At 54.0% G+C, this 18921-nt stretch overlaps 1 protein-coding gene across 3 annotated transcripts in view; it reads left to right on the plus strand.

Annotated features, from left to right (window-relative positions):
- The window catches only part of LOC141999433 (uncharacterized), a 79131-nt gene that overhangs the window by 23230 nt on the left and 36980 nt on the right, over window positions 1–18921 (plus strand). For all 3 annotated transcript variants that reach the window (XM_074972822.1, XM_074972823.1, XM_074972821.1), the window contains exon 2: window positions 13866–14064. In XM_074972822.1, coding sequence (XP_074828923.1) covers window positions 13866–14064 — 199 coding nt within the window. The remainder of the gene's footprint in view (window positions 1–13865; window positions 14065–18921) is intronic.

Consider the following 18921-nt stretch of genomic DNA (forward strand, 5'->3'; position numbering starts at 1 on the left):
CAAAAATGGTTAGGGGACTGGAACACATGACTTATGAGGAGAGGCTGAGGGAACTGGGATTGTTTAGTCTGCAGAAGAGAAGAATGAGGGGGGATTTGATAGCTGCTTTCAACTACCTGAGAGGTGGTTCCAAAGTGGATGGTTCTAGACTGTTCTCAGTGGTAGCTGATGACAGAACAAGGAGTAATGGTCTCAAGTTGCAGTGGGGGAGGTTTAGGTTGGATATTAGGAAAAACTTTTTCACTAGGAGGGTGGTGAAACACTGGAATGCGTTACCTAGGGAGGTGGTGGAATCTCCTTCCTTAGATATTTTTAAGGTCAGGCTTGACAAAGCCCTGGCTGGGATGATTTAGTTGGGGATTGGTCCTGCTTTGAGCAGGGGGTTGGACTAGATGACCTCCTGAGGTCCCTTCCAACCCTGATATTCTATGATTCTATGATTCTAAGTAGAGAACAGGAAGGTCCGAGGCGTACCAGTGCCCAATGCCCTTGCAATGGCAGGGAATTGATTAAAGGAGATATGCCCCGATGAACCTAGAATGATCTTTGCAAATACACTGCTGAGTGTTTCCCATTCCAGTGGGAGGTTTCCTTGGTAGAGTGCACACCTCTCAGGCTGTTGATTGCTAAGCAGCCACCCTGAAGCAGCCTTGACTCTTTTGCTAGACCGGGGTGGGTGGACAAACTACGGCCCGAGGGCTGGATCTGGCCCGTCAGGGCTTTGGACCCGGCCCGCGGGATTGTCACCCCCATGGCGGCGTGGGGCCCACACTGCTGCTGGAAGCAGCCGGCACCAAGTCCCTGCTGCCCCTGGGGGAGGGGGGCAGAGGGCTCTGTGCCTAAGTATGAGGCCTAAAATATGGTTGATTTGGTTTGACCAGAGTACACGACTGTGCAACCTATTTGGGCCAATCATGTTTAAATGCATGTGTTACATTTGTACAGCATCCTAGATCCGGGCTATAAAAACCACCGTAGCACAGAATGATGCTTCTCCTTCAGGGACTAGCAAACCATGATAGGGAAATGTATGGTCTGTAGAGATAAGATGCATCCTGACACAGATCTTCAGAGGAAGGAGAGTCACCTTGGTGAGAAGCAGTACAAAGGAAGCTTACAATGCCCGACCTGTATTTATTCTGTGGATATGCCTTGATCCTGAGAGGTATGAGCAGCCACATTGACTTCTGCATGCCTCTGAATCAGGCTCCACCCTCTCCTGCTGGCCAGTCAAACCCTTTCACTAGCACTGCAGCCACAGTCAGTAGCTCCAGTCCCAGCGTACTAGGTTGCAGTACTTCTCCATTGACTGTCTCTTAGTTCCAGGCTCAATCAATATATTTTCCACACATGATCCTTTACCAGGGACATGATGGTGAGGGGAAAGGGAAAGCGTGGTACAGCTGGTATTCCTTGGATTTGTCCATCAGATGGAGAACAGACCACTGTTCTAAGCCACTGGAGAGCCGCTCCCCCTCAGCACATTTGCAGCTGTGGATTGATGTTAGTAGGGACCGGAACATCACTGCATATTTGTGATTTTTTTAACCCCTTCGTCAGTGGATGGTGTACCAGGCTGGGAGACAGGAGACCTAGTTTCTGTATCCTGCTCTGCTCTTGATTCAGTGTGGCCTTCGCGAAGTCACTTTGCCCCTCTGTGCCTCCAAATGTAACAGTGTCATGATAGTTATCTCTTTTGTAAAGTGCTTTGAGCTTTGTGGCTCTCCCCCATCTGTCAGTCTGTACCCATCAGTTGTCTCTTGTCTTGTACTTAGATTGTAAGCTCTGTGAGGCAGGGACTGTCTTTTTGTTCTGGCACAACGGGCTTTGGGTTCGTGACTTGCTGAAAACTAATGGCTGAAAAATGGTCTCTAAGCAATATGATGATGCTTTAATAATAAATACTACTGCAGTTACTGTAACGCAGGATATCAACCTCTGTGACAGTGGGGGCCTCTTTGGCAATGTACCAGGGCTGCAACTAATTTACATAGCCATAAATGTCTAATTCAGGAATGAATGCACACTGTCATACTACTGGCCAGTACTTGGGTCTTCCCTCAAGAGCAGAGCAGAAATTGCTGCTTGTTTGAGTCCACAAGCAATACAAATCTGCTGTGATCATATCTGGGCTTGATCGATAGTTCCACAGACAGAGCATTTGGGGCTGCACCGGGCAAACCATTTCTCTACCAGTAACGGCATGGCATTTTCTAATCCCAGGACTTGAACCTGGAGAGGTGGAGGGAGGGGAGAGATGGGTAGGGAATATACTCCCTCCAAAGAATGGTTGGTGCACTCCAACTTTCTCATTACTCTCTTTCCTTAGCAGCAGTGAGAGGGGGTGTGACATAACCACCTGTAATGCTTTCCTATATTTGGGTGTTGCCTGAAACAAATCTTAACTATGAAGAGCCCCACATATATGGTGCATTTTACATCCCATAGCAAAGAATTCAGGGTTGATGGGGTTAATACTGCATGTATCCACATTTGGAAACAGGTGGATTCTGAATTGCCAGTGTGATGGGATTGAGGTGGAATCAAGAGGTGGAATTCTTTCCTGGTCTTATCTCCACTGAAGCCACTTTCAGCAAAGAATTTGGCCACAGATCTGCTTGTGACATCCCCCAGGGTACAATCTGGACTGATGGACAGCTGGGTCCCCTCAATTCCCCAACCTGGGATGCCTTTTACACTGCTTCGCTGTGAGAGCCACCACGTTGGTCTGTTGACACAGCCTCCAGGACGTCAGTCACTCCAGTTATACTGTACGAATGCTATCGCCAGCCACTCATGAATTACACTACGTGGTAAGTTTCAGAGTAGCAGCTGTGTTAGTCTGTATCCGCAAAAAGAAAAGGAGGACTTGTGGCACCTTAGAAACTAACACATTTATTTGAGCATAAGCTTTCGTGAGCTACAGCTCACTTCATTGGATGCATGCAGTGGAAAATACAGTGGGGAGATTTTATATACACAGAGAACATGAAACAATGGGTGTTACCATACACAGTGAAACGAGAGTGATCAGGTAAGGTGAGCTATTACCAGCAGGAGAGAGAAAAAAAACCTTTTGTAGTGATAATCAAGATGGCCCATTTCCAGCAGTTGACAAGAACGTGTGAGGAACAATGGGGGGGAATAAACATCGGGAAATAGTTTTCCTTTGTGTAATGACACATCCACTCCCAGTCTTTATTCAAGCCTAAGTTAATGGTGTCCAGTTTGCACATTAATTCCAATTCAGCAGTCTCTTGTTGGAGTCTGTTTTTGAAGTTTTTTTGCTGAAGAATTGCCACTTTTAGGTCTGTTATCGAGTGACCAGAGAGATTGAAGTGTTCTCCGACTGGTTTTTGAATGTTATAATTCTTGGTGTCTGATCTGTGGAACCTATCCTTGCAACAAAGCCCGTTGCCAACTGTGTCCACATATCTATTCAGGGGACACCATCGCAGGGCCTAATCACATCAGCCACACTATCAGAGGCTCGTTCACCTGCACATCTACCAATGTGATATATGCCATCATGTGCCAGCAATGCCCCTCTGCCATGTTCATTGGGCAAACTGGACAGTCCCTATGTAAAAGAATAAATGGACGCAAATCAGACATCAAGAATTATAACACAAATTATGAGTTTTCAAATGATACCTCACAAGACATACTTTGTATAGAATCCATTATACAAGGATATATAGGATTTGACATACTTTGTATAGAATCCATTATACAAGGATATACAGCAAGCGGCTGGGTCTGGGGGCTGGGTCCTTGCACTCCCCCCTGAGCGGGGGAGTGCAAGGACCCAGCCCCCAGACCCAGCCGCTTGCTGTTTGTCTGCGGACCTGTCTCCGGTCGAGAGGACTCTTATCACTTGCTCTGGCATTTCTGGAATGCAAAAAAGAAAGCCCAGAACAGACAGAGAAAAAGCTGTCCACCGGAGGAACACTGCCCGGGGAATCTACAAATCGCCGTGGTGGGGGCCTAAGACTGAGTAACTTCCGAACTGTGCTCTCGTGTGGGGGGAGGCCTTGACTGTGTCTTAACTGTGTTTGTAGGGACACAGGGGGTGTGGCACGGAGTTGCCCCCTGATCCATCTGTGTCCTCCCAACCCCCACACTACGATCTTCACCCCACCCCACTCCACCATCTTTGCTGGCTGTCCAACATCTGCCTCTGGACTCAGCTGCTTGGCCTGATTCCACTGCGTGGGCCAGAAGCACCAGCCAACCAAGCAGGACTCTCTGGACAAGCGTACGTTGGTTCAGGTGCCCCCCCCGAATTGTCCACCCCACAGCTTGTCCCTTTCTACCTGACCCCAACTCCTGTTAATCACCTGCCACCGCCCCCGCTGGGGCATCAGCAATGGAGGCCACCAGGGTGACGACTATCGCTGTCATGCCCATCGCCTCCCCAGACTCTAGGGAAGCCCCCCCAGCCGGCGGGAAAGGCCAGGGCAAGAAGAAGGGGAAGGGCCCCGCTAAAACCACTGGGCCCTCCATGGCAGGGGCCACCCCCACTGCTGCATTCCCGCCACCGACTACGGCGTCCTCCCCCGCTGCTCCCTCCACCAGCTCTGCGGATGTCTCTCCCTCAGCCCCCAGGATGTATGCCCGGGCGGCGGCAGCCCCCCCGCCTGCCGCCTCGTCATCTCTCCCGCCCACCGCCTCCGCCACCATCAGTAGCGGCCGGGGCCCCTTTCCCACCATGACCAGGAAGCACGGCGTCCGTTGCCTCCTGGTGCCTGCCTCGCCCCACGTGGAGACCTACGTGCGGGCGTTGGCGAGGGTGGCGGGGCCCTCGGCCATTGTGGCAGCCTCCAGAATGTACGTGAAGGTCGTTTTCTTCTTAGCATCGGAGGCTGCCGCCCAGGAAGCGGTGGAGAGGGGCCTGGCAGTGGGGGGGGGGTGTTTGTCCCCCTAGAGCTGCTAGAGGACCTGGGCGTCCTCCTGGTCCTGACCTCTGTCCCTCCTTTTCTCCCCAATGCTGCCCTGCTATCCGCCCTTTCCACTCTGGGGAAACCTGTTTCTGTTATCAGCCCTCTCCCGTTGGGCTGCAAGGACCCCACCCTCCGTCACATTTTTTCCTTCCGCTGGCAAGTGCAACTTTTACTGCTGTCGGTGGCACGGGACAGAGAGGTGCTCGAAGGGTCCTTCCTAGTCCCCCACCATGGGGCCCGTTACCAGGTATAGTTTTCCACGGGGGAAGCCCGGTGCTACCTCTGCCGGGCGTCAGGGCATGTCCGGAGGGACTGCCCCTTAGCCCGGCAAGGAGGGGCACCTGGGATCCCCGAGACCCGGCAGGACATTGGCCCCATCATTGCCGACGCCCCTGGCCGCCCAGTGCCCAAACCCGCCCCACCTCCTCTTCGGACCACCGCTACTGCCGCTCAGGCCCAAGGGGCACCTCCCCTACAACGCCCAGACGAGTGGGAGAGCCCCGCCCTCGCTGCTGACGATCTAGCGGGGCCTATGGAGGAGGGTGTGGCAGAGATACCACCAGGCATGGGAGAGAGCCTGCCCCAGGGAGAATCCTCCCTCCCTTATGCTGCCCCAGCGTCCCCCCCAAGTCCCTGAGCCATCGCCTTTACCCCCTGACACGACCCCTGCTAACCAGCCCCCAGATGATGCCATGGAGGGCTGGGCCCTAGTCCAGGGGAAGCGAGGCAAGCGGAAGGCTCGAGCTCAGCCTTATCTACCCGAGGCGGAGGCCACCCGGAAGACCAGGAAGGGGGGTACTAATGCCGAACCTTCCGCTTTGCCCACCAGTGCGTCCCATCCACCGGTGTCAGCTGGGAAAGACGTGGCAGCACCGGAGGGTAGTGTCTCCCCTCCACGGGAGACCCTCCCCTCCGAGACCCTCGAGGAAGCCCCTTCTGTCCTGACGCTACCCGAAGCCCCCGTGAACCCCAAGGCAACCGTCGTGGCGGGTGCCAGTGGGGAGAACCATGGGGCGATGGAAAGTGTCCTCTCCTCCATATTTGAGGAGATCGAGGCCTTAGATCTGACCCCAGTCGCCCAGGGGGAGGACGACCTTTTGCCAGCAAATCTCGATCTGGGCGACCTCACTCCACCCCTCTTTTCCCCATGCTCCCTCCCCTTAACTGCTGCTTCCGCTCCCACCTCCGAGAAGCTCCTGGACTCCTCCACTGACCCAGCTGCTGATGGCACCCCGCTGACGACCACCGAGCCTGCTCAGGTGACAGCTGGCGCCACGCGGCCGGGACACGAGTCGCTGGGGCACCCCCCGTTGGTGCGGCACAATCGACTTCCTTCCGGGGCGGAGGCCCTACAGAAGATAATCCACCTCCTGATGCTGTGGCTGCTAAATCCACCACAGAGCGCGCGCCCGGTATCACTGAGAGCTCCCTCCCCACCCCCTTAACCCTTCAGCCTGATCGGGAGGCGCCACCATCCAGCTGCTTGCCTCCCGAAACCCAGAACCTCTCCTCTGCCCCTGCCTCTGCTCCTACCCCTATCCAATTTACCTCCTGCAATGTCATTGCCGCCCCCGGGGCTGTCTCCTTCCCTTTCCCAACTGATGACCCCCAGGGAGCGGCCTTTGTGTTCTCCTGCCCCAACCCATTAGGAGCTGCTATTTTCCCTCCACCGCCCCCTATCGCCCCAGAGCTTGAGGCGGGTCTAGAAGCTCCAGCCCATCAGGCACCCCGTCGGGGGTCCGCACCCTGCTTGTCCGTTTTAGTGGACCACGGGGCTGCACCAAGGGCCCCGCCGGGGAACAACCGGGAAACCGTAAGCCCATCCCCTCATGAGCTGCAAGGAGAGCTGCAGAAGTTTTTAGAGGATGTCCATGGCTCCAGCAACAAGGTACAACTTGCTCTCCAGCGATGGGGGGACTTTTCTCAAATCCTCCGGGCCACAAGGGCCCTCATGGGGGAAGGTAAAGGGACGGGGAAGCAGGATGCCGCGGCCTACTGGTGGGTCTCCGTGAACAATTACTCACCTACGGGATGGGTCACGGACTGCTGCGCGGCCCGCTGGGAGATGCGAGCGTCCCTGCCAGTGAGGACCCCCCCGACCCTCCCCATGACACCTCTCCCCATTGCAACGTTGAACACCCGGGTTGTAGGATGGCTCTTCGCAGGTCCCAGGTGCTCTCCTTTCTTCGGGAGGGAGGGTACTCTGTGGTTTTCCTGCAGGAGACCCATACGGACCCGACTGCCGAAGACAGTTGACGGCTGGAGTGGGGGGACAGTGTCTACTTTAGCCATGCCACGGTTCGACAGGCTGGAGTGGCAACCCTGTTCTCCCCCGACCTATGGCCCGAGGTGCTAGGGGTCGCCGAGGCCGTGCTGGGTCACCTGCTGCATCTCCGAGTCTGTATGGAGGGGCTCGTGGTTAACCTCGTTAACGTCTGTGCCCCGACATCGGGCCCGGAGCGGCTGCAATTCTACCAGCGGGTGTCCACTTTCTTCAGCACCTTAGAGTCTCACGAGTGCCTGGTCCTGGGAGGGGACTTTAATACCACCCTCGAGGAACAGGACCGCTTGGGAACTGAGCAGAGCCCGGCCGCCGCGGACACCCTCCGGGAGATAGTTAAACATCGCTCCCTAGTGGACATCTGGCGTGACCACCACCCGGATGACACTTCCACGTTCACCTTTGTCCGGGTGGAAGCCCATTGGTCGAGCCACTCCCGGTTGGACCGCATTTATTTATCACGCTTCCATCTCTCACAAGCCCACTCTTCCAGCGTTCGGCTGGCCCCATTTTCTGACCATCATCTAGCCACCGTAACAGCCTCCCTCTGTGCGGAGAGGCCGGGGCCAGCCTGCTGGCATTTTAACAACAGCCTGTTGGAGGATGAGGGCTTCATGACGTTCTTCCAGGAATTTTGGCTGGCCTGGCGAGGGCAGCGGCGTGCCTTTCCCTCGGCATGGCGATGGTGGGACCTGGGGAAGGTGCGCGCCAGGCTTTTTTGCCGCGACTACACCCGGGGCACCAGCCAACGGAGAAATGCGGCGATAGAGCAGTTGGAAAGGGAGGTCTTAGAGCTGGAGAGGCGTCTGGCTGCCAGCCCCGAGGACCTGCTCCTCTGCGGAGCGTGCCAGGAGAAGCGGGAGGAGCTCCGGGCCCTCGAGGACCATCGGGCCCGGGGCGCCTTTGTTCCATCCCGCATCCGCTTCCTTCAGGAGATGGATCGCGGCTCCCGCTTTTTCTATGCCCTGGAGAAAACGAGGGGGGCCAAGAAACACGTCACCTGCCTCCTGGCAGAAGACGGCACCCCCCTCACGGAACCAGTGGAGATGTGCGGGAGGGTCCGAGCCTTCTACGCAAGTCTTTTCTCCCCAGATCCGACCGACCCTGGCGCTTGCAGAGTGCTCTGGGAGGAGCTCCCTACGGTTAGCGCGAGCGACTGAGACCGGCTAGAGTTGCCTCGCTCTGGCCGAGTTCTCGGAAGCCCTCTGTCGTATGCCCACTAATAAGTCTCCAGGCATGGACAGGCTGACCGTGGAGTTCTACCACGAGTTTTGGGACGTCCTCGGCCCACAGCTAGTCACCGTCTGGGCCAAGACTCTGCAGAGCGGGGTCCTCCCTCTTTCGTGCAGGCGAGCTGTGCTTGCCTTACTGCCGAAGAAGGGGGACCGCCGCGATTTACGAAATTGGCGTCCCATCTCGCTCCTCAGCACAGACTACAAAATCGAGCGAAAGCAATCTCGCTGTGGCTAGGGTCTGTGCTGGTGGACGTGATCCACCCAGACCAGACCTACACCGTCCCGGACCGCTGTATCTTTGATAACCTATTTCTGGTTCGGGACCTTTTGGAACTCGGGCGTAGAGATGGTCTGTCGTTCGCCCTCCTGTCCCTAGATCAGGAGAAGGCGTTCGATAGAGTGGACCACGGGTACCTCCTGAACACTCTGCGAGCATTTGGCTTCGGACCCCAGTTTGTGGGTTTTCTCCGGGTGCTGTACGCCTCTGCAGAGTGTCTGGTTAAGCTCAACTGGACCCTGACCGAACCGGTCAGCTTCGGGCGAGGAGTAAGGCACGGGTGCCCCCTCTTGGGCCAGTTGTACGCTCTGGCGATCGAGCCCTTTCTCTGCCTCCTCCGCAGGAGGTTGACAGGGTTGGTGCTGTGGGAGCCGGAGCTGCGGCTGGTCCTGTCGGCGTACGCTGATGACGTGCTCTTCGTGGTCCAGGACTCGGGCGACTTGGCACTGGTGGAGGCTTGCCAGGCCATCTATTCGGCAGCCTCCTCAGCCCGGGTCAACTGGGTCAAGAGCTCTAGCCTGGCGGTAGGAGACTGGTGACAGGCGAGCTCCCTCCCTCCATCTGGTGGAGCGCGGGTCTGCTGCTCTACCTTGGCGTTTACCTTTCTGCCACGCATCCCTCTCCGCCGGAGAACTGGGAAAATTTAGAGGGCAGGGTGATAGAGTGGCTCCGGAAATGGACGGGACTACTCCGATGTCTCTCCCTTTGTGGGAGAGCGCTGGTGCTTAATCAACTAGTCCTGTCCAAGCTCTGGTACCGGCTCCACACCCTCGTTCCGGCCCCGGGTTTCCTGACCCACCTCCGGAGATTGATTCTAGAGTTCTTTTGGTCAGGAATGCACTGGGCCCCTGTCGGAGTTCTTCATTTACCCCTGAAGGAAGGAGGACAGGGCCTGAAGTGTCTGCACACTCAGGTCTGCGTCTTCCACCTCCAGGCCCTGCAGAGGCTCCTTTATAGTGCAGGTAGTTCGACGTGGAGCATATTGGCGCACGCCATCCTGCGCCGCATCCGAGGGCTCCGATATGACCGGCAGCTCTTTTATCTCTGTCCGGGAGGTCTTCCGCGAGACCTCTCCAGGCTGCCGGTCTTCTACCAGGACCTCCTCCGGACTTGGGAACAGTTTTTAACGACCAGGTCCATGGCGGCCACCGAGGGGGCAGATCTCCTTGTGCAGCCGCTGCTACACAACCCCCAGCTCCGTGTGCAGGTGGCGGAGTCCCGCTCAGTGCGCCAGAGCTTGATCCTGGCAGAAGTCTCGAGAGACGGAGACCTCCTGGACTACGACCGGGGAGACTGGCTGGATCCCCTGACGCTCGCTCGGCACATGGGGCTCTCCAGACCTTGTACCCCCCGGCGCGTGATTCAGGAGGAAAAGGCCTCTTTGCCGCCCGCTGCTAGAGCTTACCTCGATTGGGTCCTGCTCGAGGGCACGCCCTGCCCACCCTCTACCCCAGGCCCGCCGGACCTTTTAATTGGAGCCCTGCCCTGTAGACACAATCGACCTCCTCACCCCTTTACGGCGAGCCGGCTGCATGAACTGGAGCCGGTATGCTTCCAAACCGCGCCAAGGAACCATGTATACATGCTCGTGCTCCACACCCTTCACGCCCTTACCCTAGTGTCCCGCCCCAACACAAAGTGGCGAGACCTTCTGCCACCTTTGGAGGGTGAGCAGCCCCGGTGGGCCAGCCTATATTCCACCTTGGTTCCAAGGCCCGTCGGGGACATCAGTTGGTGGCTCCTTCACGGAGCTGTGAGCACGGGCACGTACTTGGCACGGTTCAACCCCATCCCAGATACTTATCCCTTTTGTGGTGTGAGGGAAACCCTGGCGCACGTATATTTGGAGTGCGCCAGGCTGCAGCCCCTATTCCGGCTCCTCACAAATCTTTTATTACGTTTTTGGTTGCATATTTCCCCTCACCTTTTTATTTATGCACTCCCCATCCGTGGCCTCACAAAGTCGCGGATCTCCTAGTTAACTTCCTCCTGGCCCTGACTAAAACGGCCATCTATAAAACCAGAGAGAGGAGGTTGGCCGACGGAGTTTCCTGTGACTGTGGGGTCGTTTTCCGATCCTCGGTCTGTTCACGTATCTGGGCGCAGTTCCTCTGGGCGGCGTCCACCGACTTCCTTGATGCTTTTGAGGAGTGGTGGGCGCTGTCCGAGGCTCTCTGCTCGGTGTTCCCGTCTGGCTCCCTTTGTTTTGACCCTTTGATTGGGGGAGAGAGTAAGGGACCCCAGCCCCAGCCATTGCTGCTGCAGACAACACCACCTTAGAGGGGTCCTTTCACACGTGGGTGCACGTGCCCCCCCCCCAGGTTGTCCACCCTACAGCCTGCCCCTTTTGTTGGGTGCTTTCAGAGGAGGGAATTGTTGGTGACACTTGGGCGTGGCGCCAGGTAACTCGAGGGGGTGGCAGACCTTGAGAGTCGATGAAGCCCCCTTGCTCTGGAGCACCAGGTAACTCGGAAGGGTGGAAGACCACGAGAGTCAAGGAAGACCCCGCTTTGGGCCCAGGCAAGCTTGAACACTTCCCTCCCCTGAAGCTAATGAGAAAACAATTGTGATTGGTTGCTGTGTTACACATTGCATATGCTGTTGTTTTGTTTTGTAAGTGTGTTATGCAAATAAAAAAACCCACCTTTTTTGCTTCAAAAAAACAAAATTACTCTCCTATAGCCATCTGGCCCGACCCTGTCACAGGATACAGACTGTTGCACAGCTGTTAAAGATGGTATAGATTGGAGAGGATTATTGTCCACTTGCTAGAGCAATGGGTTGGAAGTCAGGACTCCTGGCTTCTGTTCTCGGCTCTGCCACTGACTTGCCATGTGACCTTGAGCAAGTCGCTTCACCTCTCTCTGCTTGGTTTTCCCATCTGCCAATAACAACATTGGGTGCTGGGAAGCACAATTCATTGATGTTTCTAAAGCTCTTTAAAAAAAAGAAAAGGAGTACTTGTGGCACCTTAGAGACTAACCAATTTATTTGAGCATGAGTTTTCGTGAGCTACAGCTTACTTCATCGGATGCATACTGTGGAAATTGCAGAATACATTATTATATACACAGACACCATGAAACAATACCTCCTCCCACCCCACTCTCCTGCTGGTAATAGCTTATCTAAAGTGATCATCAAGATGGGCCATTTCCAGCACAAATCCAGGTTTTCTCACCCTCTGCCCCCCCACAGACAAACTCACTCTCTTGTTGGTAATAGCCCATCCAAAGTGAGCACTCTCTTCACAATGTGTATGATAATCAAGGTGGGCCATTTCCTGCAGGAATCCAGGTTCTCTCACCCCCCTCCAAAAACCACACACACAAACTCTCCTTACAACGTGCATGAAAATCAAGGTGGGCCATTTCCAGCACAAATACAGGTTTTCTCACCCCCCCACCCCCATACACACACAAACTCACTCTCCTGCTGATAATAGCCTATCCAAAGTGACCACTCTCCTTACAACCTGCATGAAAATCAAGGTGGGCCATTTCCAGCACAAATCCAGGTTTTCTCACCCCCCCCCCCCCAAACCCACACACACAAACTCACTCTCCTGCTGGTAATAGCCTATCCAAAGTGACCACTCTCCTTACAACCTGCATGAAAATCAAGGTGGGCCATTTCCACCTTTCTAAAGCTCTTTGGGACTCTTGGATGGACGGTACTATAGAAGGCCAAAGTCTTGTTACAACACTGTATTGGTTCCCTCATACAAACAAACTGATACATTTCACATGGGACTCTACAACTTGAGCTGTCCCTGTCCTCGCTCCAGCTTTAAAGGGGAAAGGATTCCCTCCCCACCAGCATTTTGTTGCTAAACCCTGGAACCTGTCTCTTGCAGACTGGGCTGGTGGCATGCTGTGGAGGCATCTGTTGATGCAATGTGTCCCCATATCCTCTAGCTGTTGCCAAAACGGTGCCAAGGAACTGTATTCAGTGCTGTCTGGCAGGAGAGAGGGGTGCCATGCTACAGGAACCCTTTGAGATTTGGAGAAGTAAAGGGGCAGGATCCTCAGGATTCCCCATGCCAAGGATATCCTGGACCAATAAGGTGCAACTTTGAGATGTAGAGGGGGGATGTACTACCTTTAAATTCTCTAAGTTGCTTATTTGACCCATTATTTCAGAGGGACCAAGGGCCTGGCCCTCCACACAGCAAGCCTGCTGTGACTGAGTGTTCCTTTAGGGCTGATTGTGCTGGGGCAGGGGGCATCTGGCCTGTGCGGAGCTGCCTAGGAGTAATGCCCTGGATTTGTGGGCACACAGCTCTGAGCAGCCTCTCTGGGTATCCAGAGGAGGGGACAGGCATTGCAGCACTGCAGTTTCGCTCTAACTCTGCCTCATGCCTTCCCTGGAAGATGCTGGCTGAGGGGTTTTTTTCACTGCAATCCTAGACTCAGGGAAAAACAGATTTGCAGCAAAAGAGTTTTCTGCCAAGGTGTGTGTGTGTGTGTGTTGGGGGGGGGGCGCGGAAGTTATGAAATGAAACAAAGAGCCTCATGCAGCATTTTCCTCAGCTGCAGTCTCCAATATCTTGCAGTCTAATGATTCTAGGGCCCTCTTCCGTCTCCTGCCTCTCATTAGGGATGCAACACTGTATCTCTTTTAATAGCATTAGTGTCTGGATAGCTCTCGACAGGAGGTGACCTCAAAGATTTATTAACCTCTTAATAAACCATGCCAGGGCTTGGCTTGCCATTTTGGTTTCTGGATTGCTTCTGTTTCAAAGGGGAGGTGCTCTCGCACTGCACTCTACCTCTCCTGCACAAACAAGACTGCTGAACTCATTGCTTCTGTTTAATAGTAGACTTAGGACAAGGCTAGGACTGGTTTAGCTGGGAGCTCCCATAGCACCTCCTGCTGGGACAAGCTGGAACTGTTCTCCCACATTCAGTGCTCCTACAGCATCCCTTCAGCACCTCCCGCTGGCTGAGACTGAGTCTGGGATGGTATGCGTCCTTGTGCTGCCAATGCGCCTATGTGATTCTGCTAGGAGAATCTGGAGCCGTAGTAGTTGTGAAGTCTCTCTCTCCATGCCCCCCTAGGATGGTTCTTAATTTCACTCTGCCGGCGCAGTGTTATTGTAATGATGCCATGTCTTCTTGTCTTTCCAGGCTCATCCTTCCGTACGCATCAAAGGAACAGAACACTGCTACAGCCCAGTCCTGTGCCAAGATGACCAGTGCGCTGCCAGTGTCAAAGGGAGGCACACCCACTGTCCATTCTGCAGCATTTCGGAGGCTTATCAGGACCCGTTCATTCTCCAGGCTCACTACCGGGTCAAACACGTGGACAAGGGGCTTGACTTCGCAGGTAAGATGCCACTTTGAAATGGTTGGACAGCTGGCCTGGTTGGATTGGAACTTCTCCAGATGCTCCTGTACTCTCTGCAGAAATTGCATCCCACAATGATCCTTAACTCACAACAGAGATCCCTAGACTTCCCATAGCTCTGTGTATGGTGGGGAACAGGCTGATTCCCCAGCAGTGGATGCATACACTCAGGTAGTGGCTAATGATAATGAGATATAAAACCTGGGTTGCCAGTTTGGATGCAGCCCACGTTCGGGGCAGGCCGGGGTGAAAGTGGGCCGGTACGGGCCAGGACCGTGTACTGGTAAGAACCCGCACCGGCCCGTGCGCAGCCCACGTTAAAGCGCTGCAGGGTCCTTTGCGTGGCAGTGCTGTAACGTTGCTGTGCCCCACGCCCCGTCAGTGGCCCTGCTGGGAGGGCCTCCGATGGGGGGGCGCAGCAACGTTACAGCTGCTGCAGCAAAGGACCCTGCAGCGCTTTAACGTCCCTGCCCCTTTTGCCCCCCCTCGGCCGCCAACGGGTCAGGGGGTGCGAAGGGAGCCGCTGCCCCAGGCCCTTTAAATCGCCACTGGAGCCCCGGGCGGTGCGGGCCAGGTGGCCTGGAAGGGCTGGCTGGGGGATGCTGACACCCAGCCCCATCCCTTCCGCCCAAGGCCCCGCCCCTTCCGGGGGCTGGAGCCGGCCCCAGCCCCTTACCCATAAGTATCCAGAGTTACTTTCACCCCTGGGGGCAGCAGAGACTGAAAGGTTGGTACTATCTGATGCCTGTTCAGTGGCCCATGAGAAATTAGCTAGTGGGTCAGTGGACAGGTGCCTGTGTCACAGAAACCACTGCCACAGCTGGCGCTCATTTGTCAAAGTGCACAGTATGCAACAGCTTGGGACAGGAAGTGAAGGAGAGCTCCGGATTCATTTGAAACTGCAGGGTGAATTTTAGAGAGGCAGAATATAATTATCTAGGTTAGAATCCGGTCAGGACACTTGGGCTCACGCCCAGGACCTTGCAAAGGGTGCCTGGAGATTTTTACTGACCACTAACGGGGAAGGCGTGTGGCTGTACCTCTCACCTGCACTGTCAGGGAGATGGACTGGGGGAGTCAGTAAATAGCTCTGTTGCCTTCCAGCAGCCTTGCTCTTCCAAACACCAGGCTGGGACAGTGTTCCTGCAGGGGGAAGAGCGCCACCTACTGACTCAGCAACAGCATTACCTGCACCACCTAGTTTTCCCCTAAGAGTAGCCATGCATCAATGGCCTGGGTGGAACCTGCTTAGAGCCGGAGGTAGAATTACTGCAGACTCCCTTAAAAATGCTCCAACCTGAAGGGAAATATGCTCCAGATTCAGGTCTCAGCTTTGGAACTAAAATGAGAGGATGATGTTTGCTAAATGGAAAAAGGACTGAGGAAAACCTTTGATTTTACAGTTTCTTAGGAGGCTTTACAAACAGTGGAAAGTGTGTGCGCACGTGTGTGTATTAAAAACTACGGAGACAGATTTGACAGAGTCCCTTTAAGCAAGCTGCCCATAGTGAAAGTCGCATGCAAGTGAAAGGTGTGTAAAAGTTGGGTTCAAATACTGAATGCACCTACGTGCATACACGTGTGGTCGGGTCTGTGAAAGGCTGCATATCTTCCATCTCCGAGGAATGGGCTCAAGCAGAAAAGAGCAGCATCTTATAGGCCTGGTCTGCACTACAAACTTAGGTCGACATAAGCTGCATTAAGTTGATCTAAGAATGTCTGTGTCTACACTACCGAGTCCCTTCCGCCAACCTAAGTGGTCTGTAACGTCGACTTCTGTACTCCACCTCCGCGAGAGGCATAGCGCTTGATTTGACATCCACAGGTCAACATGGGGATAGTGTAGACACTGTGCTGTGTAATTCGAATGAATTGGCCTTCAGGAGGTGTCCCACAGTACTCTGTTGTGACCGCTCTGGAGAGCACGTTCAATGCCACTGCATGTCAGCCAGGTACACAGGAAACAGCCGCTCCTCTGTTAAAGCCTGGGGAACTTTTGCATTTTCATTTTCTGTTTGATCAACATGGAGAGTTCGCCAGCACAGCTGATCATGGAGACTCAAGGCCACAAACCTGGTCCAGCATAGAGTACACTGGAGGTGATGGATCTTATTGCTATGTGGGGAGAAGAGTCTGTGCAGGTGGAGCTCCGATCCAGCAGAAGAAATGCTGACATCTAGGCCAAGATTGCGCGGGGCATGTGGGAGAAGGGCGACAGCAGGGACACGCAGCAGCGCCGCGTGAAAATAAAGGCGCTTTGGCAAGCGTACCAGAAGACAAGGGAAGTGAACAGTCATTCTGGTTCTGCCCCACAGACATGCCACTTCTACGAGGGCCGCATGCGATTCTCGGCGGCGACCCCACCACTGCCCCAAAACACTCCGTGGATAGCTCCCAGGAGCCCCGGGCGACCTCCAGCAACAACAAGGGGGACAGTGTTGACGAGGAAGAGGAGGAAGAGGAGAATGTGAGATTGGCAAGCGGAGGATCAATTCTCCCCAACAGTCAAGAACTTTTCTTAACCCTGGAGCCCATCCCTTCACAGAACCAGTTGGTAGCAGAGCGTGATGCCGGGGAAGGCACCTCTCGTGAGTCCACATTTCAGATCAAACTGTCAGGGTTACATGCTATCATTTTTAATGTTGAATCTGAACAAACAAGTAGGTGTAGTGGGTATTGGTGGCCACTCCAGCTATGCAGAGGGTGCTCTCCGAAAAAGACTGTTTATATGCACAGGGCTGGCCCGTGAATCCTCCAGGGAGATCTTTAGGAAGCTTTAATGGAGGTTCTCTGCAATCCATGGTAGGACACTTTCCTGTGCCACTCCAGTGTTAACTCTGCTGGCATCATTGTGAGCACACAGCATTGCAGCATAAGGACCAGGTCTGTACCCAGACACCTGCAGCATCTGCTCCCTTGCCACCTCTGTTACCCTCAGGAGAGTGATATCGCATAAGGTCACCTTGGGGAAATGGAAGTTTTCAATGCTAGCCCTTAAACTGCAAACAATGCAACAAGTTATCTGCCCCCTGTTTGGTGAAATCTTGGTCACACAACCACACTTTCCAAAACGTGCCATGATTGTGGTTGGAAGGGATCACCATGTATTGCAAGCAGCATTGAAAAAAAAGGGGGATGACGGCTTCCTGTTTGTCTCCCTTCCCGCCTACCCAGTGCTGCTTTTGCAAAAAACAAACTATTTGGGAGCTTTACACTGGTGCTTGTCCTCAAGCACCATCCAGGTCGCTACGGCAAAGGGGGCTTTTCTCAAGTTCCAACCTGGGATCCCAAGGATGTCTTCCCAAAAGCAGCAGTACAAGACCTCTTGCCCATGCCTTGTGGCCTTACTCACCATGGCTGGAGCAGCAAACCGACTCTTGCCATAGCCAGCAGTTGTGATTACATTGTGGCTTGCAGTGAAGTGCATTGAGGGGTGGTTTTTTTAATTAAAAAAATTAACCTTGCACGAGAAACAATGTATGCACTGTCAATGCTCCCCTTGTGCTTTGCATTCCTTGCAGCTGAAAACTTGTCCGTCAGCGCATCCTCCACACCAGGACAGACTTTCCCAGATTAGAAGGCAGAAAAAGAAGGGTCAGGAGGACATGCTCAATGAGTTAATGCGTGTCTCTGAGAGTGACAAGACGGAGCTCAGAGCATGGAGGATTGCAGTCTCTGAGAACCTGAACATGGACAGGGAGGACAGGAGAGCATGCAGGGAACAAGAGCGGGCCACACAGGGAGAGATGCTGCAGATTATGAAGGAGCAGTCAGACATGTTGAGGCGTCTGGTTGAGGTTCAAGAATGGCAGCTGGATGCTAGAGTCCCTCTGCAGCCTCTGCTGAGCCTGCTGCCATCCTCGCCCAGTTCCCCATCCTCCTCCCCAAACGTCCTATGAGGCGGCGGGGGGAAGTTCGGTATCCCTGCACTCAACACCAGGAGAGGGTACAAGGACCAGAAGGTGCCCATTCCCACACCTTTGGCTGATTGTAAGCAAGCTTTCCTTGTTTGTCCCCCCACAGCATTATCAGCCCTTTTGCCCCAGGTTATCTTACTTTTCTTCGCTGTGTCTGTGTGTTTATGAGCATAATAAAACTTAATGGGTTGAGGAGAAAAGACTCTTTATTCATTCAACACATGGTGGTTGGTGGAGGTGGAGTTTACGGGGGAGAAAATGCAATGGAGGGGAGAGTTTGATAAGGAACAACACAGGTAAGTGTTGAAACTGGTTTTCAAAGCCTCACGGAGATGCAGAGCACCTCAGTGTGCTCTTCTTATTGCGCTGGTGTCTGGTTGCTCAAAATTGGCTGCCAGGCCATCTGCCTCAACCCCCCACCGTGGTGAAAACTTTTCTCCCTTTGTTTCACAGATATTATGGAGCACACAGCAGGCAGCAACAACAAAGGGGATATTGCTTTCACTGAGGTCTAACCTAGTAAGCAAACAATGCCAGCGACCTTTTAAACGTCCAAAGACACATTCCACCATCATTCTGCACTTGCTCAGCCTATGGGGGAAACCAGTCCGTACTGCTGTCCAGGCTGCCTGTATATGGTTTCATGAGCCATGGGAGCAAGGGGCAGGCTGGATCACCTTTGGCATTTCAACATCATCAATGGTTATTTTGCAGTCTGGAAAGAAAGTCCCTGCTTGCAGCTTTCTGAACAGATCGGTGTTTCTGAAGATACATATGTCATGCATCTTTCCCGACCATCCCAAGTTGATGTCGGTGAAACGGACCCTGTGATCCACCAGTGCTTGCAACGCTATTGAGAAGTACCCCTTTCGGTTTATGTACTCTTTGGTAAGGTGGTCTGGTTCCAAGATAGGAATAT

The sequence above is a fragment of the Natator depressus genome, chromosome 15 (genome assembly GCF_965152275.1).
Source record: "Natator depressus isolate rNatDep1 chromosome 15, rNatDep2.hap1, whole genome shotgun sequence".
NCBI lineage: Eukaryota > Metazoa > Chordata > Testudines > Cheloniidae > Natator > Natator depressus.